Below are 27,097 nucleotides of genomic sequence, written 5' to 3'. Positions count from 1 at the left end.
AACCACCCTCCTATCCATCTCACCAACCCTATGTCCATCCCCATATGCTGCAATTTACTGATTAGAATTCCATGTGGTATCCTGTCAAAGGCCTTAGCAAGGTCCAGTAGATTCACTGTAAACCCATTACCCTTATCCAGTTAAGCCGTCACTGTGTTATAATACGTGAGCAAGTTACTGAGGCATGACCTACCCTTCACAAAACCATGCTGTCCCCGATACAGTATCCCATTTAATTCTATCCAATCTTGTATTTTCCTCTTGACTATTTTCTCTAAGACCTTGATAATGATTCCTGTTATGCTGATTGGCCGGTAATTTTCAACAGCAGCCTTGGTACCACCTTTGTGTAGCGGAACTATTTTCCCCTCTTTCCACCCCCTTGGGACTGACCCAGACCCGAGGCTCAAATTAAACAAAATGGTCAAGGGCACTGACAATTCTTTAGCCGCTTCACGTACGACACGAGCTGGTATACCATCCAATCCCACAGATGTATTGACATTGAGGTTCTGTAATAGACTAGTTACCTCTACTTCATTCATCACAATTCCAGTATAAGCTGTTGGTTCTTCCATTCCTGCAAAGTCACCACCTGGATGATATACTCTTGCAAAGTGCTCGCTCAGTAATTCCACAATATCGACTGATTCGGTTACCTCCCTACCCTCAGCATTTTTTAAGATCATTCTACCATGAGCATTTTTCCTTTTACTTGCAACATATTGAAAAAACTGTTTGGGATTCTCTTTAGCCTGCATGGCCAATTTTCTTTCGTAATCTGCTTTTGCTTTTCTTACCACCCTTGTTACCATCCTGGCCTGAGCTTTATACTGTTCCTGCGCCTTTCTCCTTAAATTCCCTCCACAATTGGTTCTTTTTTTGCAGCTCAAGCTTAATAGTGTTATTCATCATCCATTTAACCCCTACTTGATTTATTATTCGGACTCTTGGTATACAGTCAAACATTGCCTCCTGCAAACAGTTCTTAACCACCTCCCATGCACTATCAACATCCAGCCCTTGCAGTTTTACATGCCATGGCACTGAGCCAAGCACACACCTAGGCTTGTAATACTTACCAGCCCGGTAATTCCACATGTACCCTGTCTTAATTGTAAATTCCACTCCTTTAGCCACCTCCCAAGTCATGACCTTATGGTCACTCTCACCAATTGGTGGCAACATGGTCATGTTCGTTACAGCCACATTCTCAGTTGCAATTACAAGGTCCAGCACTCACTTCCCCCTGGTATTTTCCACTACATGTTGCCATAGATAGTTGTCCCTTAATAACCGCATAAAATCCAATTCCTTCCTCCCATGTGCCCTCTCCTCTTTCCAGTCATTGTTACCATAATTGAAATCACCCATAATAATTACCATCCTTCCACTCATTTCTTCTCTTTGCCTATGCATACTATCCCCACCATCTATTCCATCACCTGGTCTATAGCAGCACCCAATTGTATATTTTGTTCTGCTAGATTCTATCTCACACCAAACAGCCTCAAATGTGCTCTTTTCTCTATCCTGCAGCTCAACTTCTATATTCCTTGGCTGCAGCTCATCAGCTTTCATCAATAACACTCCTCCCCCCCTTTTATTCACCCTGTCACTCCTGAACACACTATACCCGTCGCATTCAATCCCACTAGCGTTATCATCTTCTGTCAGCCATGTTTCACTAATACCAACAACCTGTGGCCTGGAAGTGCCAACCATGGCCAAAAACTCTTCCTTCTTGTTCCTAATACTCCTGGCATTAGTGTACATGAATTGTAGGAGCCCATTTGTCCTATCCCTACTTTGATGCCTTATACTAACTATCCCATTCTGATTTGTTGTCCTTCGTACTTGCTCGGGCATAATATACTCATTCATACACTCAACTGCCTCCCTAAAGTCTGCATATCTACTCCCCCCCCCTCTTAATAAATCTTGTTTCCCTGAGTCTGTACATCCACTTCTACATCATTCATCAACACTTTTTCAAGTCTCCGTACACCAACTCCATTCAAATGTAACCCATCCATCTTATATAAATCGTTTCGCCCATCGAACTCATTCCACACATCCACAAATTCCACACCACTCTCCATGCATAACCCACGCATAAAGTCATTGGCAATTATGGCCCTCCTTCTAAACACTTCGCTGTCATACCGCGGTAAGATACTCACCATCCTAACTCTTTCACTCTTCTCTTTTGCTACCTCAAATAAATCCCTCACATTCTCTATCATTTCCATTTTGTCCTCTTTCAAATCATTTGTTCCTGCCACGATTATCATCTCTTTCACCCTCTGTTTTTGCAGTCGAATAGATTCGCTGACGTCCTTTATGTTCGCCCCCGGCTGGTACGACTTTGTTAAACTCTCAACTATTACGCCTCTTAATAGCGAATCCCCATACAGCACTCGCTCCTTCATTTTATTGACGTTTACGAACATTCTATTATTTGCCGTCACAGACTTCCGCCGGTTATTTGTCGGTACGTTCAGCACACATTTTTCCATACGCTCCAGTTGCCTTTTAGCTCTGTGTATCGCACCGTTCAAATGGACAATTTCACTACTCGCATTTATCTCACCATTTTCATTATCAATGAAATCATCCATTCGTTCTGTATTTCTACCCTCATTTACACTTTCAGCGACGCTCTCACACCTATCTGGCACTACCACGCAATTCTCTAGCACACCGCCATTTTCGACATTCTGACTATCGTTAACGATATCACTCTCGCCACACGAAACACGCTTGAAATCCTCATTCTCTTTACACTTTCTGCACATATTAACTCCACTATCACTTTCTAACCAGACTCCCACCGCTCTTCGCAAGGCATACATCTCACAGACAGCACATTGCATAAAATCGTTTACATCAAAACTCTTAAACAAACATGGCGACCTGGCCGCCATTTTTTCTTTATCGGCGCCATATGTACGCTATCTTATCTTAAAATTAATAATTAAAATAGCAGAAAATATGCAAAAATTGCACAGACACACCAAGAAACAAAAAGCAAACAATACTACTTAAAATTCTGGTAAAATTTCTAATGTTAACACAAAATACTACTAATCTTTTCAGGAGCTCTCGACAAGCCGACGATCTAATCAGTGCGACACCAAGCGTGAAAAAAAAGAAGCATATTATGATACCTTTTCCATTCACTAATAGATTCTATCTTCTTCTGCACCTTTTTTCTGCTTAAAATCTTCATTGTGGAAAAGCATTTTGTTGATTTTATCAATAGCTTAAAAAAAAAAAATGAACTTCAAAGTGTAGTGGTCAAGTAGGAGACAACAGAAAAGAAGGCTGTTTCTGAAAATAAACTAGACATTTAAAAATCTGATAATCATATAAACTTGAATAGGCACCTACCATTCTCCAGATACCACAAATATATAATACACCGGTGGAGGATCTGCTGTTTCTTAATTAACTATCCTGCCAGCTAAAATGAATCGAATATATCAGTCAATACCTTATAATTTTATAAACATCGGCAGCTTTCTTTTATCATGCAATTAATACTAATACTCAGCATTTAATAATCTCTTCATGTCTTAATTCATTACTGGATTAGTGCTGTATCAGAAATGTTACCTTTGAGTTCACTTGATTTCAGGTAAAACCGTTTTCCTTGAAATTTTTAACATTTTTCAGTTGAATATTTTCTGCATATTGTTTATTATGTTTGTTCACTTAGAGGTATAAAAATGAATTTCACTTTGGAATAATTTTTCTTTTCTTTGCTAAATTCCAGTACATAGTTACATAAATGTGTTTGTTGTTCTGTTTATAGTTTTCATTACATATTGTTTTCTTTTATGAGCACTAGATGATGTCAAACTGCAATGTTTTCTGATGTTTGCGATTAATGTTTAGAATATCCCAAATTCATATATAGTGTTTCAGAAGAATCTTAGCTTTAACTTAAAAAATACAGCAAATAATAATGTATATCCAGTACATGACTGTTTAAATGTGTGTACATATTGCAAAATTTTTGTACATATCTTATGCAAGTTGATTTAGAATTTATGTTAACTGTGAAGTCCAGTTACATTTTTGCTCTTTACACACACACATATTACTACTGATTCTGAATTTTTTCATAATCTGAGTATTTCTCATTTCACTATTCCAAATTTATTATTGTATTTTACAACTTGTAAAAGAAATAAAATAATAATACAATTGTCTCTCAAAACAGCTGAAACTGGATAGTTTCTTTTTTAATGTCTAGTTTCTCTTCATTTTCATTATTGGTATACACATGCCTGGCATTTGTTAACTTTCAGGAACATCTGAAACTGTTCCAATGTTTACAGATAAGTATTCCTTTTTTATTTTTCCAATATAAAAATCTGTTCAATATTTTTTAATTAATAAGTTACTTCGCCTTCTCCCATTTAAAAAAAAAAAAAATCATTAAAAGAAAACTGAGTTGCATAGATTTTGCAAGATGTATTCAGTTTTTTGAAAAGTTTTTAATTTACACAGAAAGTCATTTGATCTTTGAATATGAAATGATAGCATTATTGTTTTGTTTGCTTCTTTGTGATTAAAAGTGAAATATGATTAATCAGTATAATTTTTATTTATGACACACAAGACCATCAAAATAGAAAGTTTTTAATATTGAAAACCTATAGTTACAAAGCTATATTAGAAAAAAAAAGCAAATTTCAGAACAAGTGCAATGTTCTGACATCACACCATAGCTGGGATGGAGGCAGGTTAGTCAGCAGTTCAAAAATACTATGTAAAGTAATTGTAGAGACAGTTTTCAAGTATCATATATATATATATATATAAAGTTCATGCAATGCCATGCATGAAACAATTTACTTTTTTCAAAAAATGTTTTTTTTGTTGAGGCATGGATGATAAAAACCAAAAAGTGCAGTTTTGTTACATAGGAATTTGACTATTTCTTATTAAACAAATAGTTTTATTTATGAACAAGGATTGGAGGAGTTTAGCTGGAGATTTGACTGAATATTCATTACTGTGTATTACAGATAAGAGTAGCCCAGTTGGTATAGACAAATCCCTTTGGTCAGAAAGACCTGGGTTTGATTCCCATCAGTGATATGAGGAACCTTTATCTGGTCTCTTTTGACAAAAGGTGAGTTAGCTAGTCTCACACAGAGGTAGGGTTTTTTTTGTTCCCTAGAACAGGCAAACTGGTGCCGTGAACACACACATCTACAGACATAGGACACACTGGGAGGCAAGGACTAACCACCTTATCCTCGGGTTGCAAAATCCAAGAATGCAAGGAAAGGATTTTAAATAGTTTAAAGTGCCTGTTAAGACCAGTGATAGGATTAGGATGTGTTACAGATATTAGATGTCTAGGGCTGATATATAATTCTTAGAAAGATATTCACTGCAAATTAAAAAAAAGAAATAAAAAAGGATTTATCACTTTTTGTTAGTTTTCCAAGATATAAAAATGTTTTTTTTTACTTTGAAGTAGGAAGTAGGTTATCTTTTTTTTTAAAGGGAAAAAAAGTGAAATTACAGCTGTTTCAAAAATGTCCACTAATACAAGTGGACATGGTGAAACTTTTTTTTTCATACTGTTCTTTCATATTTATCAGAGTAAAGTATGCAGAGACTATTTTCTTGATATTTGCACTGGCTGAACATTGAAAATAATTATAGGAATTAGACTATTATTGCATTTTATTGTACTTAAGTTATGCAGAGAATTAGCAAGCATACAGTTGTTAAATTTGTAATGGATAATTCTGAGAGTATGGGGTTTTTTTTGGGAATAATTCTGAATCACATAACTGATTCAGAATTATTCTTGTGCTGTCTATATAAATTTTATAGGCATCACAATTATTTTTTGTTCTTATGATGAAAAAAAAAACTTTACAAACTGGAAACTAAGAGACTGAATCAATTTTTAACTAGGGTTATGAATAAACAAAAAAAAATATTCAGGATAAACAGTTCACTCAGCTTTGACATGTACAATTCGTTTGTTAATAATTGTTTCATGAAATATTTGAACAGAGCTCATTTATAGCATAACACATTGGCAAACTAAGTCTGTTAGGTAAAATTAACAATTATTAAAAAAAAAAAATTCTTTTCTGAGCTGATATAATGTATACAATAAGTGATTTTATCTGCTCTTGCTTCTCATTGATGGCGATATAGATGCTTATTATCAATAGAAAACAAATCCATATGCTGCAGTATGGAAGTTTCTCTGTTTGTCCTACACCATTAACAGCAAGATGTAATTATTTGGTAAAATGACGAGATATAAATATATATTGCATGTTTAGTTTTATGTCTGTGGTTACAGCTACTCTACATACTGTGTAAGGAACTGCATATTTCTTGCTTTCAGTAACTTGTGAGTCACTGGCTTAGAGAAGCAGCTGTGAATGCATTTAATTCAGTTGAGTTCTCCTGAGTGTGAAGGATTATCACACCATGATAAAGGTAATTGATGGCTTATACTTTGCATCCATATTTTTTCAACCTTTTATGTACTTTGTGGTTTAACTTTTCTTTGCCATTATCTGCTAGTATGGGCTCAACAAGCCACAAAAATTAGTTCCAACAACTGGCGCTAGCGTCGCCGTAGCATGTGGCGGTGAATTTGAGCTGTGCAGAAGAAAGTGATTTTTAATTGGTGAATAGTCCGTTTTTCTACGTTTTTGAGTGCTAAATTGTTTCTCTGAATACGAGTGTACTTCAGTGGTTGTTTTTTGGAAGTTAGTTGCTGTCGTGATATAATATATTTTGGTTACCATCGGAATCGAATGCATAACGGTGGAAGACAAAACGAAGCTAAGTTTTCATTACTGTATTTAGTTATATTTCATTTTATTTAGTGTACTTAAATGTTTTGTCTTGCTTGTAATTGTTTGTACTTTTTTCTATTTATTTAATGGAATTTATTAATTGAATAATTGACGATTATGCTACTCGGCTGTAAGGAATAATGGCGTATCGCCAAGTCCTCTGCCATTTAAGAACTCAATTATAGGAAATATAAGGGACTTTGTGGCATGCAGTACTTGCGGCATGTATGCGTCTCGAGAATTAGATATGTGGCTTGTTAAAGAGAGCGTATGTGTGCAAAATGCAGGCAGTGGGAGGAAATAAGTGTCGAATTATCAATATCCGACCTTGTTGCTCCAGGAATGGGGAATGAATGTAGGAAGACAAGTAGCGTGATAGGAGAGAATGAAAAAAATATATGTATGAATGAGAAAATAATAGTTGATAGTGTGGAAGGCGTGAGTGACTGTGAAAGTTTAGGAGATGGTTTTGTTTGGGAGAGTGAATTTAGATTAAGAGTGACTGACCTGCAGAGGGAGATAGATGAGCTGAAAGAGGAGGTGGAATGTCTTGTGAATGAGAGCAGAAGTATGAAAGATAAGATTAGAAGAATGGAAGAGATAGATGCAAGCCAAATCAGAGTGGGGGGGGGGAGAAATTTGGGAGTGTTAGAAGAGGAGAGAAAGGAAACAGAAGAGAGGGAATGAGTGAGAGGCATGTGGGTGCTAGAAGAGAAGAGAATCGAAACAGTAGGAGAGATGGAATGAGAGAGAGATATGGGAATGCTAGAAGATGAGATAATGGAAACAGTAGGAGAGACGGAATGAGAGAGGGATATGGAAGTGCTAGAAGTGGAGAAAATGGAAACAGTAGGAGAGAGGGAATGAGAGAGATGTACGTGAGTGCTAGAAGAGGGGAGAATGGAAACAGTAGGGGAGAGAGGTATGGGAATGCTAGAAGAGAGAATAGCAGTAGAAGAGAGGGAATGAGAGAGACCTATGGGAATGAAAGAAGAGGAGAGAATGGAAACAATAGGAGAGAGAGAATGGTAAGAGGTATAATGTATGGCGATTCAATGATCCGTGGTGTTCAAGATAGGATGCGTGAGGAGTGTTTGCCAGGAGGAACAATAGATAGGGTGGCTATGGCAATTAAGAGAGGTGAAAAGGTGGATGAGATGATTATGATGGTAGGAACAAATGATTTGAATGGTAATGTAAGTCGGGCAGCAAGAAATATGAGATTTTCGCTTGAGGCTGTACGGAAGAAGACAGAGAGAGGAAAAATAGTGTGCGTATTGCCTAGGTATGATAATGATGAACTGAGCAGAAGAGCGGTGATATTGAATGGCATAATAGTGAGAATGTGTGACAAGAGAGGACTGGTATATGTGGATGCTTGGAGTGCGTTTGAGGAAAGAGAGGAATTGTATGCGAGAGACCGCTTACATTTGAATGAGGAAGGACGTAAGCATCTGGAGAGATTGCTGTCTGAACGAGTCAGTGTGTCCCAGGGAGGATGATAGCAGGGGTGGCCTCTTGTGGGAATGGATACTTGGGAGAAGGGAGATGATGTCAGGTAGCACTGAGCCCAGTGGAGTCTAGAAGGCATAATGCTGGGTATAGAAACAGTGGCATTTATATGTTTTATACTAATGCCAGGAGTATCCGGAATAAGGGAGAGGAATTGGTGGCGCAGATAGCATCAGCCTGGCCAAAAATTATTGGGATCACTGAGACGTGATTGACAGAAGTGGATATAATAACAGGAATAGAAGTCGCTGGGTATAACATTTTTCATCAGGATAGGAGGGGAAAGTGTGGTGGTGGGTACTGCTTATGATAAGTGATGACCTATGTCCTCTAAGAGTGGAGGCTTTGGAAGGAAGTGAGACAAATGATTTTGAGAGCATATGGTGTGAGGTAGAGGTAGGCAAGACATTATATTTAGTGGGGTGTTGCTACAGACCCTGGAGCACAGAGGATGGGGACGAGGAGATGTTTAGACAGCTAAGTTTGGCAAGTGCAAGAAGAATGATTGTTATGGGGGATTTTAACCACAGTAGTATAAATTGGAGAGAGGAAGATGCATGTAGCAAAAGGGAATGGAATTTCTAGAATTCTTGAGGGACAAATGTCTTAGGCAACATGTAACAGAGGGAACAAGAGTTTTGGATTTGGTTATAGCATCAGAAGAGTTGATAATAACTGAGATGACATCTCTCCCACCAGTTGGAGAGAGTGACCATATGGTTTTGACTTGGAAAATGAATAGACATGCAGGAGTATCAAAGAGACGGGAACTTATGTGGAATTATAAAGCAGGTGATTATAATAGTCTTAGACGTCAACTTCGGGAAGTTTCATGGAAGGAGGAATTGGAAAGCCGGGATATCGTTAGTGTGTGGGAAATTGGGAAAGAATATTTGTTAGCAGCAATGGTAAGTTGTATACCACGAGTGAAGAAGAGGACACAATTTGGAGTAAAGTGGATGGCAAACAATATTAAACAGGAATTGCATGCGAAAAAGAGGCTATGGAAGAGATATGAGGAGACAGGTGAAGAGAGGATGCATGAAGAATATAAGACACAGGCCAGAAGAGTGACTAGTGTGGTACGGAAAGCAAAACTGGAATATGAGAGGAGGTTGGCCCTAAGATCCAAAGAAAATCCTAGGGAATTTTTTAGCTATGTGGCCAGTAGGAGGAGAAATGACTGTGGAAGAATGATATTGTGGGATAAAAATGGGAATAGAGTGACTGATGCAGAGGACATAGTGGAATTGTTCAATGAACACTTTATTGGAGTATTTCATCCTAGAGGAGTCAGTTTTAATGCTAGAGGGATATAGGGCTGGTTCGAGGTTTAGAGGTACAGGAGGAGAGTGTGTTCCAGATACTGAGTACTCTGGATGTCAGTAAAGCTTTGGGACTGGATGGTATTTCACCACGAGTTTTGAGAGAATGTGCAAGGGAACTGACAGTGCCTTTAACCTGGCTTTTCAATGAAAGTCTGGCTTCGGCAAAGGTGCCCAGGGAATGGAAGGAAGGTAAGATAGTGCCATTGCATAAGGGTGGTAACAGACTGGAAGTCTCTAATTATAGGCCAGTCTGTGTGTCATCAGTAGTTGTTAAGATCTTGGAGAAAGTGGTGAGGGACTGTATACAACATTGGGCAGATGAGGGTAATGTTATCTGTGAGAGACAACATGGATTTGTGAAAGGGCACTCTTGTTATAGCAATATGCTAGCCTTTTATAATAAAGTTACAAGAACATTAGATGAGGGAAAGGCATATACTGCAATTTTCTTAGACTTAGCAAAGGCATTTGACAGGGTGCCACATATAAGCTGATATTTAAGTTGCAGCACATGGGTCTGGATGTCAGATTGGTCAACTGGATTCAGGATTGGCTGTCTGATAGGTATGAGAGAGTTGTGTATGGTGGAGCAGTTTCAAGGAGGCAGAGGGTTACAAGTGGGGTCCCACAGGGCTCAGTACTAGGACCTATATTGTTTAACCTTTATATCAATGACATTGCAAGGGGATATTCAGTTGTTTGCGGATGATGCGAAGCTAGGAAGGATTATTAGTAATAGTGCAGATGTGGTAGCCCTGCAAGAGGATTTGAATAAGCTAGATAGATGGGCAAATGAATGGGGGTGTCAGTTTAATGCAGCAAAATGTAAGGTCTTGAAGTTTGGGAAACATCGATGGGATGCAGCATACTCTGTGGGAGGAGTTATGCTGGAGGAAGTAGAGGAGACAAGAGATCTGGGGTTGATGGTTGATAGAAACCTGAAGTTTAGGGGACATATTGCAAAGGTGGTGAAGGTAACACAGAGGATTGCTGCAATTATGGGAAGGACACTGACCTGCAGAGATAAGAGGGTTATCATTCCGTTGTATAAGTCTCTGATCAGACCACACTTGGACTATTGTTCTCAGATTTGGTCTCCAGGATTTGAAGGGGATAAATTAACTGTGGAAAGGATACAAAGATGGTTTTAGGACTGTACAAGGATAGTTACGAGGATCAGCTGAGGGAATGTGGACTGCAGAGTTTGGTGGACAGAAGAAGGAGAGGTGATATGATTGAGACTTTTAAACTGTTGAGAGGTGGTTACAGGGTTGACACTGGGGAGTTCTTTCGCTTGGTTGAACAGCAGGAAGGAGTGATGACAAGAGGCCATCCCTGGAAGTTACGAAAGGAAACTGTGAGCAAGAGGGTGAGGAGTGGTTTCTTTGCGTGGAGGGTGGTTGAACCGTGGAATGCATTGCCTGATGGAATGGTGAGAGCGAGAACGGTCAATGAGTTTAAGGAGTGGTATGATAGACTTTGTGTTTCTTAGGGGGGATCTCCCCTCGATGAGTCTTGACAGACTTTATGTTCTTAGGAAGGACCTCCCACGATGAGTCTTTCGACTCCATGGAGGCCTGAATAATAATAATAATAATAATAAAATAGTGTGTTCTTTATCAATTTGATACCATAGATGTATGCACTTTTCTTGAAGGAGAGTGGATCCAAACATTGTAGACTTCCTGATGCATATGTTATTGCTACATGTTCACCAACTATCACAGTTAAATATGCTTCACAACAGGAGGAAATGTTTTTTTTACTTTTAACATCTGAATGACAAATATAAGCCTATGTGAAGAATTTGTTATAGAAATGTGTTCCTGTTCTGAATTTCAGGACATTGGACACATTCATTATGGAAGTACTGTAGGATTGTTACTGCCTAAAATGTATGTCTTCAATATAAAGATTTCAATCACTTAACTGTTTCTAGTCTTATGGAAATATTTAGAATTATTTCAGCACATGGAAATGTAAATAGACATTCAAAGGAAAATTAATTCGTGGAATATTTATATTTAAAGTTTTATTTGCATAAAATTTTCATCCAAGTATCAAGGGCATCTTCATGAATTCAAAAATGAAAGTGAGAAATATAAATGATTAATCAACAATCAGAATGTGTCTCTGAGATTTGAATAAAGTAGAATAGCACAGTTCAATCTGCTCTAAAATCCTAATGTTTTTATATATGTTTAAAAGTATATTAGCTAGAGTGAACTCTGTGAGAAAAACAATTTCCCATAAGGGGGATAACTTTAGCCTCCTAGATCTATTCAGATTCATTTTGAAGTTGTACAAATTTTCTCTAAGTCTAAATCTCCATCACCTAATCTGTCTTATCAAGAATAAAGTGAACAAATCTGTTATTAAAGAGAAATAACAATTTTGTGTCACAAAGGCTGAGGAGAAAGCAGTTAAAGATAGGAATGAATACCATAGAAAATTTAGTTCTGTGAAACTATTATCACACATTCTCCTTTTGATGGTTTAACCCTCTAGTCAGTTAGACTAAATACTCATTAATGGTTTTGCCAGTTAGGTTGATAAAGCCAAAAAAATAACCTTAAGATGTGCTATAACCACCCTCGTAGATTGCATAGTCTCCCAAAATACACAAAAGAGATGTTCCATTTTGGTCTGCCATTAACTGCATAAGGTCACCTTGTTACAAAGTCATAAATCCTTTATCAAAAATAGTCACAATTTTAAAGAAGAAATCTTGGAGTTTTATCTTAGCCCAAATGACCTCTTAATTAATCTGGATATTGTGTCTCTTCATAAATTTTCCATTAGGTTAAATATTAGAGTTACTCTGAAAAGACCTTCCTACAGGTATTGTTTCTCTTTGATTTTGTCATCTATGCAGGCTATTTCAAATATCAAAACAAATTTTACCAATAAGCTGGTACTTCTATGGTTGGTTCTCTTTCTCCTAAGTAAATTATTTTATGGAACAGTTTGAACAGCAGCTGCTTTGTAACATCATCCTGGACCTTCAGTATGGTATAGGTATGTGGATGATAACTTTGCAGTATTGCAAGGTTCTCTGTCTGAACTTGAGGGCTTTCTTACAGATATCAATTCTCTTCATCTTCACATACAGTTCATTCTAATTGAAATTGAAAGAAGAAACATATTTTCTTCCTAAACCTGCTTATTCTTCAGCCAGATGGAATCTTTCTGTTTTTCTGTCTTTAGAAAGAAATGCACACTGAACCTTATATCCATGCTCAATCTCACCACCATTTTTGTCAAAAATCTGGCTTAATTAACCACCCAAGTGGTAAATATTTTGTATTGTATTTTGTTAACAGTAGTATTGCACTTTTAAGTACACTTCACATCCATGTTTTAAGTGATGGAAATACATCAGGACTGATTGAATGTTAAAACTCTTGGGCTCACTCACTGTATACTCTACTGAGGCATTACTAACACAAGAAATAGTTTCTCGTAACCATCTTCTTGTCTGATGTCTTCCTGAGTCTTTTGTTAATAGTCATTAACTCCATCACCATTCTCACAAGAAATTGTCAGCTGTATTACCTTCCCTTATGGCAAAGTAGTATCCAAGTGAATCTTCAAATTACTTAATTAATAGCTCTTTTCAAAGCTCTGCAAAGGACAGAATTTGCTCTTTAGCCTACCCAGGTGTTGCCAAAATTCCCTGCACCTGTGGACTATTATTCTTCAGCTAAACTGCAGATCTGCAACTGTTCATCATGAGAAACAGGTAGACTATATTAAATTCCATGAGCTTGAACAATCTAGACTTAGCAAATATGCAATCTTACCCAAACATAGGATTCTTTGGAAAAAAACAAATACTACATGTAAGCTGTTTTATATTTCTATAAAGGAAGCTGTGAAATCTTGCCACAGTTGAAAGAGATCTGATGAACTTAAGTTATCCCTCTTACGGAAAATTCTTCTTCACACAGCTCACCTACTTTTTAACATATATGGAAAATGTTATGTTAGGATTTCAGAGCATTTGGACTGCTACATATTGTCATTGTCAATTATGCAGTTTGTTACTTCTGCCTCAATTTTTGATTTCTTACTGAAAATGCTATAATGCCTTTAATACTGGGTAAAAAATTTTATTCATATAAAACTTCTAACGTAAGTGTTCTGTTATATTGATTTTATTCATTAGATGCTTAGTAATTATGGTTGAGATCCTATGCAGTTATTCACATATTGAATGGTTCTACCTTGTAATTGATGCATGCATTAGAGTGTTTGAATTACTGTCCACATTTTCTGGTTATATAGGATATGTTCTGTTCATAAGAAATAGACCTAAAATTATAATTCAAGTCTGAATTCTGAAGGGCCACTACCCAGACCGGTTTTGAGGTCTCATCAGCGGGAGTCAGACCCCAAAGTGATACCAAGGTTGAAGTAATGCAGAAGTCATATTTCCACATACAAGTAATCAAAAGGTGTCACACCTTATTGCTAAAATACTCTGGATTAGAGATAGATGTTGAAAGTTTTTCCAGTTGAAATCAAGAATATAACTTCTTGGCATCCTTAGTTTATAGTATAACCAAGTGGAAAAAACTTTCACTTGGTTATACTATAAACATCTATCTCTAATCTAGAGTATTTTAATAATAAAGTATTTGTCCATAGTAAGACAAATTGCACAAACATGGTACTTGATATACACCAGGCTTCATTGGTGAGAGTTAGTGAGAAAATTGATGCTACCTGGTGTATATCAAGTACCATGTTCATGTAACTTGTCTTACTATGGACAAACAGGAAGATCCATAAATAACTGTATCTCTAAATATCAGGACTACATCCACCTTATCAAACCTCACAAATCTGGCCTTGCACAACGTAGAATCGAAAATGCTAAGTACGGGATCCATTGGCAAAATGCCAAACTACTACATAATCCTCATAATAAACATGAACGTTTATATAAAGAAAGTGCTGAAGCCTTATTTCATAGACCTAATCTTAATCAAAATGACTGTCTCACTATTTGAAAAGTTTGGGAATTGTACCTTAAATTGGCCTTAATTTTTTGGGACTACTAACTAGAGCCTTGTGCACCTGTGAATAAGTACAGCTCTGGGTATATCACTTTGCCATATAAAACAGTATGCTTCATTCTCAGATAGGTGCTTTAATATTTATTATTTCAACATATTTTATGCATTGTGTGTATTTTTTTTTTAATTTTGTTATTTTTTAAATTTAAGGTGCTGATCCATATTGCATTGTGAAATGTGAAGGTGAGAGAGTTCGCAGTCCTATTTGTCATGATACACTAGATCCTGTGTGGAACATGAGTGTTATATTTTATCGTAGAAGTATTGATTCTCCTGTCAAGATTCAGGTAATTGTTATGAAAGTTAGTGTTAATTTCATTGTGCTTATCTAAAGTGGGTCTTATTTCACTAAGATGAATAGTTCTTTTTGTTTATTAATTTTCTAATAATTTAAGTTCACAAGAATAGGCAAGATGCTGGTACACCAGCCTGGTTGGAGCAGATGTACTGGAATAGTGCATCTGCTCTTCATCTAAAACAGGCTGTGGGTTTGAATTCCACTTGGATTTGAATATTTGTCAGTCCTTTGGACGGTAAATATTTTTTATGTGACTTCCACTGACAAAAGGTTGTAAAGCTATAATGCATTAGTACTATGGGACTAAAATTCTTTATTGTTTGTTTTATTTATATATTTTATTTATTTCTTGCAATCCAGAAACCTGCTCTAGAAACCAAACAAATAGAACTTTTTCAAGCAACTTCATTCCTCCAATAAACAGCGCAATGGTCTGATACTGGAAAATTTAACTGTCAACTTAAAAACAAACATCCAATCCATGTCCCATGACAGTATTCAAACCTGCAGCTTATTAGTTGGAGCGCTGGTTGCCACTTGGCCAACCAGGACCTAAAGATGTTCAGATTCATTTAAACATCTTTATATAACTTGTTTATATAAGGAAGATGTGTACAACTATTTGTTATGTTAATAAGATATTGTTTGTCAAAATGATATTCTGGTGTAAGAAGATGCAGTAGTAGTACTTCTGATTTCTGAAGTTTGCAAAGTTATTCTAATCCATGAGGGATGTCCATTGCATGAAGTAAGAAATTGACCATTTTCTCTTATAATCGTCAAGAAGTTAATAGGAAAATTAAGAAATTATATCCAGGTTATCCTTGATGGTAATTGCTTGTTGAATAAGGCAGCATGATTTTGTTAAAAGGAGATCAGTTATGATACTTTTTTTACACGGAGATTAGGAGAGAAACATTAAACTTTTTTTTTATTATAGTACTCGTTAATGTAGATCAATGTTTCCAAAGCTTTCGGTACCTACATATCCTTTTTAAAATTTTAGTAACACTTATATGTCCCCCTCTGAGACAAGGCAATTTGGGTGAAGCTATATTTTATTCAAACACAGATAATTTTAATGGTATTCATTTTTTAACCTTTGCATTATAATAAATTAATAGCTCACATTTTCATTATAAATATTTGATCCCGATGCATCCACGGGTTCTTTCTCACAGTTATTACCACAGTAAGTTTAATTTCTTTAACTGTTTTCTATTGTGCCTTTCAAACACCATTTTTAATCAGTGATCCATATTAAAGGGTTTAAGAAATACAAAAGAGAGATAATAATTAAGTATTTTAATATTAATTATTAGACTACACTTCATGATTCATTAATAACTAACAATATAACTGCAAAAAAAGCATATTATCTGTGTTATATAACCTCTACATCCATTGCAACTTGTGACAAACATGATTAAACATGTACACAAGTATACACAATAGTGGAAACAGTTGCTCAGTGACCATTGCATTTAAGACACACAGATGATTCTGAAATTTAGCAGTTCCACTTGATGCAGAATATTTGAATTTAAACTTTTAATGCAAAAAAAAGTTTGAAAACCTGATCATGCAATCAGTCAGATGCTGGCAAGAGACACATTTTGTTTTAAACTTCCTTTTGATTTTTTAGTTATTAGGAAATTAATTATAAAATATACCTGCACTTATCTGCAACAAAAATATAAAAAGAAGGGGGGTGGAAGTAATCAAAATTTATTCAAAGGGCTTCATTTCTTCTAAAGACCTTTTGCATATTTGGAGAAATGAACCAAATATGCATACTACACTTTGAGAAACACTGAATGAAATAAGTGCGGCGACAAATTTGGAATGAAAATCACTAAGCAAGACAAATTATGGAAGTTGTCTGAGAAACAGAAAATGTCAACTGCTTTGTTAAAATGTTTATTGAAGATGGAATTAAATATTAAAATACATAATATAATTGGAAAATTTAGTATGTTAGGCAACTAATTAAATAAATTCTTATGTAATCAATAGTAAATTAGTCAGAATGCCAAATTTGCAGTAAACAAATCACCTTTTTAAACAGTTTTTACATATGAATTTGGGCTTGAAGTAAAACTGATAAACAAGGAATGGAAACAGTAATATGATAATTTTATGGTTAGCCCTGTTTTGAATATTTTTATTAAGATTCAATAAGCAGAGTAAATCTTAAGTGCAGAATTATTTACACTGAATAAAATAGGAAAGATTGAAAACTCCAAGATATAAGTGGATTGATGTATTTAGAATTGCCTAAGACAACAGAAAGAGAATAAGGACTAATTGTATTCAGAACTTAAAGTATTTGTTGATTAAAAACATGATCATGAAGCCTTAAAAATACTCATAAATTCAATATGCTATACAAGCTCTTCCAGATCAGGCATATTACAAATATCCAGGTCCAAGGTGAGATTCAATCCACAACCTGTTGGTTGGAGAGCAGGTATGCTATCTACTTAGTCAACCAAGTCAGCAATTTATATTGGATTATCTTACTATTTTGTATATTCATTTCAAGATGCATATCAGGAAATACCAGTTATTTAAAAATTAGGTAATTCTCATAGTTTCAAATTGTTATTGGCTACTCCTGATATTTTAATTATATTTGTTTAAGTTAGGGGTGCTTAAGGGTCAAAGCTGTATAACTGAAAGGAGACCTCCACATAGCCTTTAAAGGAATGGGGAGAAAACCAATCAGGGCTTCTGACCTAATGTCCAATCCTCACCTTCTTGTGGTGCACCCTGTTAAGTATCTACCTGGATACTGAATGAACGAGGATGTGCTGGCAATTTGGGATTTAGCCGACCAAATTGTATTCTTATTGGCTTAAACTACAATATTAAATGATGGTACAACATGATAGAATTTCATGCCGGCTGGGGCATCGCCCCATTAAACAAGGCCCCCATTGTTCTTTTCCAGGGAACCAGGGCGAACAGCGAAAAGACAGCTACTGGAACAAATCCTAAAACACACCAGAACTCAGTATCACCAGAATTGAAGATCAGTACTATCAACATAAGAAGCCTGAATGTCAAAGAAATGGAGCTAGCTGAGGAATTAGATAAGTACCAGATCAACATAATAGGGGTGACTGAAACAAAACTGGTGAGCTCTTTCTGAGCAATAAATAAAAAATGTTATATTCAGGCAATGACAATCAAGGAAAAGAAGGAGTAGCCATAGTATTCAACTCTAAATACGAGCTAATCTTTAATGGTAGGCAATTTCAAGTAGAGTGATGTGGGCAAATATCAGAATGGGGAACTGGACAATGAGACTTATTTGTGCCTATGGTCCCACAGAAGGTTCTCCTAAGGTAGAAGTGGAGGAATTTTTTGAGGCTTTAGAAAAAGCAACTGATGCAATGAAAAATGAAAAGTTGGTCCTTGTAGGGGATGTAAATAGCAGAGTAGGAAATGATTGTGAGACATACAAAAATATTTTGGGAAAATTTGGAGAAAAGAGCAAAGCTAATAATAATGGCAAATACTTGTTGGATTTCTGCTCAAGACATGGACTGGTTATTACTAACACCATGTTCCAACATAAAAATGTGCACAAATTCACATGGAGAGAAAGAGGCAAGGAATAAGAAAAGTCTCATTGACTATGTTATTGTTGATAGTGATGTTTTCTCTCTGTTTCAGGAAGAGTGTACAGAGGATTTGAAATTGGAGGTGATCACCATTTAGTCTTAAGCAGGATAAAATTGAATTTCATATTGAAAAGAAGAACATGTAAGAAAGTTTTAAAACTAATAAAAGTTGAGCAGCTCTCAGATGTGAACTGTAGGCTAAAATATACAAACATTATTCAAGAAAAAATGAAAGAGTTTGAGAACAGGAATCAATCCTTGGAGATTCAGTGGCAAGCTCTGAAGAAAACATTGATTGATTCTGCCAGAGAGGCATGTGGTGAGGTTGTCTGCAAGGATAGAAAAATCAGAACTCCATGGTGGACACAGGAAGTTAAAGAGGCAGTGAAGGAAAAGAAGAAAGCATATCAAAAGTTCCTGGCAAATAAGTCAGCTTATGCTCTTAGAGAATACAGAGACATATGTAAGAAAGCTAAACACTTTGTAAAACTAGCTAAACAAAAGTCATGGGAAGACTCTGGTAAGAACATAGAAAATAAATATCAAGAAGGCAGCAAGATATTCTGGAGGTTGTTGAAGAAGCTCAGAAATGGAGGAAAGAGTGCTGTAAAAGGAATTAGAGATGATAAAGGTGATATGAAAACTCGAGAAAAGTATGGAGTAATTACTTCAAAAAATTGCTAAATGAAACTAGTAGTGATGAGAGCACAGTGATAAAAAAACACTGACCAGGCATGCAATCAGGAATACATATCCATGCTTGAAGTAGAAAAAGCCATCAAAAGTCCGAAATGTGGAAAGGCAGCTGGAGTTGATGATATTAGACCAGAAATGCTCAAGTATGGAGGTATAAAAGTTTCACAGTGGCTGTACTGCATAGTTCAGATGGCCTGGACAGAAGGACGAATTCCAGATGATTGTAGTAGAGCTCTCGTAGTACCCATATATAAAAAGGGAAATAAAACTGATTGTGAGAATCACAGAGGTATTTTTCTACTGAGTGTTCCTGATAAGATTTATGCCAGTATACTTCAGAAACAGTTGAGAAGAATTGTGGGAGAGAAGCTTGGTAGGAACAAGCTGGATTCAGGCCAAATAGAGGCTGTCAGGATCAGATATTCATTTTATGACAAATAGTTGAAAAGTCAGGGGAATATAACAAAGATCTGTATTTAAGTTTTGTAGATCTGGAAAAAGCATATGACAAGGTGCCAAGAGAGAGAAGCTATTCAAAATGCTACAGTTGTATGGTGTGAGTGGATCATTATATCAAGCAATACTTAGTCTTTATTTGAGTTGTAAATCAGCAGTTAGAATTGAAGGAAGTACAGGAAGATGGTTTAATGTTAAATCTGGTGTCAGACAAGGATGTACATTATCTTTATGGATTACATTATGAAGGAAAGTGGTATTAAACCTGATATCAAAATTGGAGATGTTAATGTCAGCTCCTTGCTTTATGCAGATTCTAAATAAATCCACTACAAGTCTGCAAGATTCCCTGATTAAATTGAATAACTGTTGTGGTAGATATGGTATGAAGGTCAGCAATAACAAGATAATGAAAATAGGCAGAAGCATTCAAAATATCAACTGCATTGTGAATGGAGAACCTATAGAACAAGTAAAACATTTCAGCTACTTAGGCACGATTTTTAGTGAAGATGGTAAATTAAATATGGAAATAGACAACAGAATCAATAAAGCTGGTATGGTAGGAAGTCAACTAAATAAATTTCTAAATTAGGTCTCTAAATTAGCTGTATACAAACCAATTTTAAATTATGGATCTGAGAGCTAGGTCAGAAGTTAAACACTTGACCAAAGACTAGAGACCGCAGATATGAGAGTCCTGAGAAAGATTAGGGGCGTGAACAGATGGCATCAATGACAATATCATATTAAAAACGAGGATATTAGGAAAGAACTTGACATTGTAAGCATCCAGGAATGCATTAGCAGAGCTAATCTCAGGTGGTATGGTCACTTAAGCAGAATGGGCGAGGAAAGATTAACCAAACAAGTGTTCCCTGCCAAGTTGGCAGGAAAAAAAACCTAGAAGAAGACCAAGATATAGGTGGATTGATATAGTAAAAAGTGCCTTAGAAGATATATAAATATAAGATCTGACAATGTTGTAGCTTTCACAGGTAACAGATTGATTTGGCAAAAAATTGTAGGTAGGAAGTTAGTAATGATGTAAATTTTTCATGTATTACTATCATATCCTGTACACCCCTTGAGGGTAAATGTCAGGAATTTGATGAAGATGATGATTGTTTAAGTTATTAGTATTTGTATTATAATTCTAAAATAAAAAACAAAATTGTTTTTTTACTAGGTTTGGAATCAAAATGTTGTGATGGATGGGTACATGGGTAAAGCTGTCTTAAGTGCTCCTCTAACACCAGAGCCAGTAATACACGAAATTGAACTTTATGGTCGTCAGCGAGAGAAAGATATAAAGAAACCTGGCACTCTTGTTGTAGAAATTGTTTCCAGTGATGATCTCATGGCATTTTAGTACTCAAATCACAACTTGATATATATATTCTCATTATTTTTGAAAGGCAGCATTTAGAAAATGATATCACTATAACAAAGTAATTACTGCTGAGCGTATTGAATGAGAAGGTTACCCCCCCCCCTTAACACACATTTTGTAAATAATGAATTATTTGCTTTTGGATGTACCATGATCAGTATTTATTCCATGAAAATTCAAAAAACTTGTATATGAACTGTGATATGTTAATTTTTATCAGCTATCATAATGCATTGTTTACTAATGCACTTAATATTTTTTCTAAGTCAAATTAATATGTGAATAAAAATTATATCAATTTATGGTGCTTTTTCATATAATGTATATTACATTTATTTCATTTATTTATTTAAAAGTTTAAAATAGATATTTTGTTAAGGATTTTTGCTCTTTCTTAAAGATATATGAAACATGTTTATAGTTTATATATATGTATGTATTTTTTGAGGGTTTGTTAACTTATTTGTGAAATTAACTTCTAAATTTACGTATATTGTAACTTTTATGAAGATATATCCATGTTTTTTTATCTAATATCTTATAACTCAATAAATCTTGGTTTTATCAGAAAATAAGAGATTAATAAATATACCACTTAGTATTATCCTAGTTGTTACAAATTGGCAAAAAAAAATTTTATTATTATTATTGGTACTTTAATATACTCATTTACTGTTGTGATTATGCATTTTGTCCAAACCTACTTTCCTCTAAATTAATTTTATTTATGTATATCAAAACAAAATATTTTAACTGATATATTATTTTGAGAATTTTTTTGTTTATTCTTTTAATCAAAATCTCTATACAGAACAAAGTATGATAATTTGCATTGATAGTTTCCATCTTTGATAACATGCTTGATTCACAATAATTACTTTCTTTGTTATTACTATTAATGTATTATAGTCACTTTCACTTGTACAAATTTACACTCTGAAACAGTGCCAAACTTACATTTCTTGAGATGTTATAAATTTCACTTGTAAGCTTCTTCTGTCATTCAGACTTAAAATTAGTTAATGACATCTTCTTTCTTAAGTCATTGAAAATATCATTAATAAATGATATTTTCAATGACTGTCAGTTTTTATTAAATCAAATAGAACTGTCATAAGGAACAGCATATTGGCGAAACTAGAAGATGTTTTGTGTAATAATTTTTGAAATGTTTTTATTGCTTTAGTCTAATCTCTAAAACAATGCAATCTTGGTCGTGTTTATTGTAGGAAGTCTTAATTAAAAAAAAAAGTCAAAAGAAAAATGTAGAGAAGATTATTGCTATAATGAACTTTGTGTTTTTAAGTATTAATGAAGTATATTACACATGATTTCTATAACTCTAAAAATCATATTATAAAGAGATTTAGAATTTATTTCAAATTACTCGGTTTTATTTCCTTTTCTGTCTTGTTTCAAGCTCTTTAAATTTAATCATTATGTCTGAATAATTAAATTGAATCATAAATAGTAGTATTTGTTAATGTATTAGATATTTGTATAAGGCATAGCATCACATCAATCAGCAGTTCAGTATAAAAAATTTAGAGTTCTGATCTTCAAATTGGCTAGTTGTACTTCTCAGTTCCATCCACTCACAGATTTTCTTTACTGTAAAAATTCTCTTTCATTGCACTTTTATTCTGCTTTTAGTTTTTCATATTATTATGCATACTTAGGTATGATTATACATAGTTCAATAACTGTAACTAGCACTTTTAATGTACTGTTTTATAAATTTTGTTGATATATTGGATCCTCTGTAAAGTCTAGTTTCAGTAATGTTCAGTCATATCAGTCAGTTCTGTTCATTGTCAAATAAGTGTCCTATTTTCTTCCAGACATGTTCTACAAATTATAGAACAATATGTGATTCCATACAGGACAGTTGATTTTTTTATTCTAATGCTACATGTTTCCATGTGTTACTTCACTTTAGAAGTAACTAGTTTTGCAGAAAATGTTCAATTTTCATTTGTGAATTTTTTTATATTTTTTTATATATTCTTTAGCAGCTATCATGCAAAACTTAGTTTAACCTATTGATGAACAAAATCATATGTGAACATTAAAAAAAAAAAAAAAGGAATATCTCTATAATTACTAAAGTTATACTAAAATAGCAAAATTTTTTGTTTAACATAAAATATTGACAAATGATATTCATGTAGCATTATGATATGCACAGTTACAGTAGTTCTTAAATCACTGTCTGTCGAGTGTATACTCTAAAAATACAAAAGTGCTTAAGAGCTTATATACTGTGTAACTTGCATACATTTACCGTATTTTTTGGTGTATAAGATGCACTTTTTTTACCTTAAAAATTCATCTTAAAAATGGGGTGCATCTTATATAATGAAGGTTAAGATTGTTTCCTCTTTTCAAAGTCATACGCACTCCCTTTTATGTTCCAAGATCTTTGTAGGCGGTTAATGGTGCAATCAGATTGATGCGTGACCTTCACGTGACTTCTAGCGCGTCATTGGCTAAGAATGGGGAGTCCCGATTCAAGTTTCATAATATCTTATTTGAGTAATCAGTTACCTATGTTTATCAGTATTGAGTTGACGTGTTGAGATATTTTGTGTTAGGTTTTAGGTTTTTTCCAGAAAATTGTATTAAATTTCTTGGGTGCTTCTTATACACCGGAAAATACGGTATTTACTTCTGAATTCTGCAGATATACATAAGGTGCTGTCAAATTTTTAGTTCCTGATGTGCCTTAAAGGAAATTGGTTGGAGTATCTGCGTCTGCCTTCCTAAATGATATGACTGTTGTTGTTTTCTCACTTTTTTTTTTTTTTTAATTTCAGCATAATATAATCTTCCAAATGTTTGTTTTTGTGAAATAAACATCCTCTAAAAAAAAAAAAAAGTTGTACTTTTTCTTAGAAAACACCAAAACTTTTATCTTTTAATAGATAGCATTATAAAAGATTTTTTTTTTTTTTTAATAAAACTGATACACCTAATTATAACTAGTTAACCAAAAGTAGTGTTCTGGGAGATTTAGAGAGAAGATGAGAACCATCTATTAAAAATTTTCAAGTCAATGAAATTTACTGGTGTAGATAATAAACAAAATAATTTTATGTACAAATGCATGCATATGGTCTTCCTAAAAGTCTCTACAAAGATGTGGTTTTGGAATATCAGAATGCATTTTTGCAATGATTGTTCCTTAGTAAATGGCTTCTTTTTGAGCAGATTGAAATAAACAATACCTGTTTTTGATAAATTTATATAGAGAATAGTAATACAAAAATATACACTTTATATATATATATATATATATTTATGACTGTTTTATTCTTATATAGCTGTTCATCTATAATGCTGACTAATAATTATATCACTCTTTGACTTCAAAGGGTTAATCTTCTGATATTGCTACTGTTTATAATTCATGTGCAGCACTTAAGATTATCATTTCTGTGCTACATGCAAAGAACTGAGAAAAGAGTCCAATTTTTCCTCTTAAATCTGTTTTCATTAAAAAACAAAACAGAACACAACAGTTTAGATTAAATTTCAGAAAATTATTAATTTTTGCTCATCTTACACTTGCCAGCCATACTTCGTTTAAGCATATATTCTGTTAATAAATTGAAATAATTTTAATAATATGCAGTAAATATTATATAATTATGTACATGTGTGTATATATATATGTATTTCCTCCCTTAAAATTTAATTATTTATTAATGTAGAATTCAATTAGTTTTCTCATTATTTTTCAGTCACTAATATTTTCAGTACTTATGATTTAGTGAGTCACATTTTCTTTTGTTGACATTGCATCTTTATTCTTGTGATCTGAAACCAAATGTATAGTTAAAATAATTCAAGTAATTGTTCAGAACAAAGTAACTTGTTTAAGCTAGAATATGAACAACTTAATTTGAATTCTTTATATGTGACATTTGTGATTTTCCACTGTATATGAAAATTCTTAAATTGAATATAGAAAAATTAGCTCTAATGTTATGGTATAATTAACCATTTTTGTTATGTGATGAAGTCCTGATAAGTTGTCATCAATGATGATAGAAAATAATTATTTCATTACAGTTTAGAGTTAAATAAAATACTAAAATATTTTGTACATTACTGTAGAAAAATATTATTTTTATAAAGCTTTCTATGAAGGTATCAAGTTTTTTTACTCTTTTTTAAATATAGTTAGGAGTGCAATTAGTTATTTAATAAAGGTGTTATATTTGTCCAAAACAAAGTAACATGCTTTCTGTTTTTTTTAATTTATACATATATAATTGGGAATTGATCAGAAAGCTCCATAAACATGCATTTAATAATTGCAAGTGCATTTTGATTGTAACATACTGAACTCTTAAATGCATTTGATATTTAATAATTATATATATATATATATATCATTTTGTGTACAAATGATTTGGTATATCTGAAATAAAGTTTTTCTTTGGCAGCTTATTTGTGATTTTGAGTTTTTGTAAATATTGATTTCTTCAGCATTTAGTTATTTGAATTACATTAATAATATCTGACCAACTTCACATTCAGACTAACTTTGTACTCCTAATCTTTCTTCAGAAACATTTTTCCCACTGATATGTTTAGTTATTGGATGTTCTCATTGTGTATCTTCTATTCAAAAACATTTTTGACAGTTTTTTTTTTTTGATGGGGGGGGGTAAATTTAGCTTCTAAATATGATTACAATTGTAATCAGTATTTCCGTTCTACTGATGTTCATTGCATCTGTGGTTATCCTGTTTGGGAATGGCACATAACTTCAGTACAATTCACATATATATCCATAAAATGATTTCAGCTTTAATGCTTTCATCTGGAGGAGAGAATGTTGCACAGGACAAAATTTGATGTGTTAGGTGTGACGTCATGGGAATACTAAGAATTTGCATATGTTCATACAGTGTATTTTCACAGCATAGGAACAAACATCAAATTATCATCACCAAACTTGCCTTTCTCAGAAGTCCTTGGATCCACTTGTTTCTCAAAATGTAACACTTCTTTACTGGTTTGCAACAGAACTCGATACGTGCATACATGGATCTTTCAGCATAGTGATGAATCAAATTAAATATTTTGGATCAGCTCACTTATGATAAGTCAAGCTTTCACCTTATAAATCAAAGATGACAAGAAATTATGTTCTTGGTTTAATCCTGTATCCAAGTGTAAGCAAGCAAAGTTTGCATGAGAAATAACTTCTGAAATATCAATAATTCCCACACTCAGTACTAAGTCTGTTGGAACATGCACAGCTATTGTCTAAATCCCTTCATAGTACACATTGCAACCCACAGAATAAGTTTCTTTTCCTCTTCCTGCATCTGCTGTATTGTGAGAGAGTGTTTCCCAAGGAATACATTGTACAGGCTTTAAATTAAAGATGCCAAGAAATTATATTCTTGGTTTCGTCCTTTATCCAAGTGTAAGCAAAATTTGCACGTAAAGTAACTTCATGACTGGGCTACTTATATACATATACCGGTGTATATATATATATATATAGAGGATGACTTCATATCAGTTGCCTTAGTATCAGATAATGTAATGTACATATCTTTACAGATGTATACTGCTATGCATTGTGGGAAGAGTCACTACCCAGACCAATTCAGACCTTTATTGAGGTCTCATCAGTGGGAGCCAGACCCAGAGGTGATATCAAGGTTGAAGTAATGCATAAGTCATATTTCCATTTGCAAGTAGTCAAAAGGTCTCACACCTTATTACTAAAATATTGTACACTGGATTACAGATGTTGAAAGTTAATTTATAGTATAACTAAGTGAAAAAAAAAAAAAAAACTTTCAACATCTATCTATAATCCAGAGTATT

At 34.2% G+C, this 27,097-nt stretch overlaps 1 protein-coding gene across 1 annotated transcript in view; it reads left to right on the top strand.

Moving 5' to 3' along the window:
- The window catches only part of LOC150104204 (calpain-5-like), a 150,841-nt gene extending 125,142 nt beyond the window's left edge, over positions 1 to 25,699 (top strand). The window contains exons 12-13 of the mRNA XM_090397307.1: positions 14,923 to 15,059; positions 21,041 to 25,699. Coding sequence (XP_090253433.1) covers positions 14,923 to 15,059; positions 21,041 to 21,223 — 320 coding nt within the window. The 3' untranslated portion in view covers positions 21,224 to 25,699. The remainder of the gene's footprint in view (positions 1 to 14,922; positions 15,060 to 21,040) is intronic.
- Positions 25,700 to 27,097: the final 1,398 nt, after the last annotated feature.

This window comes from Typopeltis vanoorti, chromosome 8 (genome assembly GCF_054136105.1).
Source record: "Typopeltis vanoorti isolate ZY-2024b chromosome 8, IOZ_Tvanoo_1.0, whole genome shotgun sequence".
In the NCBI taxonomy this organism is placed as follows: domain Eukaryota; kingdom Metazoa; phylum Arthropoda; class Arachnida; order Uropygi; family Thelyphonidae; genus Typopeltis; species Typopeltis vanoorti.
The sequence above is the reverse complement of the archived record's forward strand: the minus strand, read 5'-3'. Positions and strand labels throughout refer to the sequence as shown.